General features: G+C 64.7%; 1 protein-coding gene across 1 annotated transcript in view; it reads left to right on the plus strand.

Moving 5' to 3' along the window:
* Nucleotides 1-1,618, plus strand: part of CSK (C-terminal Src kinase) — a 4,871-nt gene extending 3,253 nt beyond the window's left edge. The window contains exons 7-10 of the mRNA XM_004712036.2: nucleotides 1-67; nucleotides 167-362; nucleotides 500-586; nucleotides 771-1,618. Of these exons, the coding sequence (XP_004712093.2) occupies nucleotides 1-67; nucleotides 167-362; nucleotides 500-586; nucleotides 771-953 (533 nt within the window). The 3' untranslated portion in view covers nucleotides 954-1,618. The remainder of the gene's footprint in view (nucleotides 68-166; nucleotides 363-499; nucleotides 587-770) is intronic.
* The last annotated feature ends 39 nt before the right edge of the window (nucleotides 1,619-1,657 follow it).

Genomic DNA, 1,657 nt, shown 5'->3' on the forward strand with positions numbered 1-1,657 from the left:
TGGTGGACTATCTGCGGTCTCGGGGACGGTCGGTGCTGGCTGGAGACAGTCTCCTGAAGTTCTCGCTGTGAGTGAAGCCTCCCCTGGGGGCGAGGGTGGGGTGGGGACAGGACTCCCTGTGACGGGAGCACCCTTCTGAGGGGACGTGCGACGGGCCCGCCCCCAGAGACGTCTGCGAGGCCATGGAATACCTGGAGGGCAACAACTTTGTGCACCGGGACCTGGCCGCCCGCAACGTGCTGGTGTCCGAGGACAACGTGGCCAAAGTCAGCGACTTCGGCCTCACCAAGGAGGCCTCCAGCACCCAGGACACGGGCAAGCTGCCGGTCAAGTGGACGGCCCCCGAGGCCCTGCGGGAGAAGGTGGGCAGGCTCTCCCTCCGGAGACTGAGCGGAGGGGGCGGGCAGGGTCTGCCCCCCGAGTGAGCCCCAAATCTGACACTGAGTCCCTCTCCCTCTCCCCCTCCCCTCCCCTCCCCCTCCCCCTCTCCACACGGCAGAAGTTCTCCACCAAGTCCGACGTGTGGAGTTTCGGAATCCTCCTCTGGGAGATATACTCCTTTGGGCGAGTGCCTTACCCAAGAATTGTGAGTGTGGGTGCACGCTGGGCCGGGGCCTCGGGTCCTGGGCTTGCCGGGGTGGGTCCCTCCGGAGCCTGCAAGCTGAGTCTGAGGCAGCAGGGAGGGGGATCTCTGGGGAGCAGATGGTGGAGAGGGGTCCCCTCAGCCCAGGGTCAGACGCTGCGGGGCTGACACCACCCCTCGCCCACAGCCCTTGAAGGACGTCGTCCCTCGGGTGGAAAAGGGCTACAAGATGGACGCCCCCGACGGCTGCCCGCCCGCCGTCTACGAGATCATGAAGAACTGCTGGCACCTGGACGCCGCCGTGAGGCCCTCCTTCCTGCAGCTCCGCGAGCAGCTGGAGCACGTCAGAGCCCACGAGCGGCACCTGTGACCGCCCACCCAGGCTGTGCGGCTGGACCTGCAGGGACTTGGGGCCTGCTGCCCTGCTCCTGGGCCCCAACCGGAACTGAGCCCCAGCAGGCCGGGGGCTTCCTTCCTCCGCCCCAGCCCGCACCTCCCCCGCTCCGGTCCCTCAGGGACCCCGCCTGGGCGGGGCGCCTTCTCATGGACCCACTGAAGAGGCCAAGAAGGCAGGAGACAGAGGAGCGGGAGGCAGGTGCCCGCCCCGTGGCCAGCACCCCCCGCCCCGAGCCTCCCATGTCTCGCCTTCTAGAGTTTTATTCCTTTCAGATTTTTTTTTTGAGATTTTTTTTCCCGGTGTGTTTATTTTTTATTATTTTTCAAGATGAGAATAGAAAGTACCCAGCTCATGGGCATTTTACAAGAAGTACGAATCTTATTTTTCCTGTCTGCCCATATGGGGAGGTGGGAGGGCACCAGCCCCTCTCTCGGGGAGCTACATCCCACCCGTGTCCCAGCCCCATGTCGCGTGTCCCGTGTCGCCTCGGCCGCCCGCCCACCCATGCTTGAGCTTCACCGTGTTACACTGTCTGCATGCGCCCAGGCAGCCGTCGTCAGGGGCTTGGATGTCGTGTCCCGCTGCCACCGCCCACCTGCCTGTGAGATGGAATTGTAATAAACCGCCCCATGAGGACACTGCTGCCCTGCCGGGCGCTTCCTCCACCGAGCCTCTGT

Source organism: Echinops telfairi, unplaced genomic scaffold, assembly GCF_000313985.2.
Source record: "Echinops telfairi isolate 266 unplaced genomic scaffold, ASM31398v2 ScPeMD7_7475;HRSCAF=8513, whole genome shotgun sequence".
Classification (NCBI taxonomy): Eukaryota; Metazoa; Chordata; class Mammalia; order Afrosoricida; family Tenrecidae; genus Echinops; species Echinops telfairi.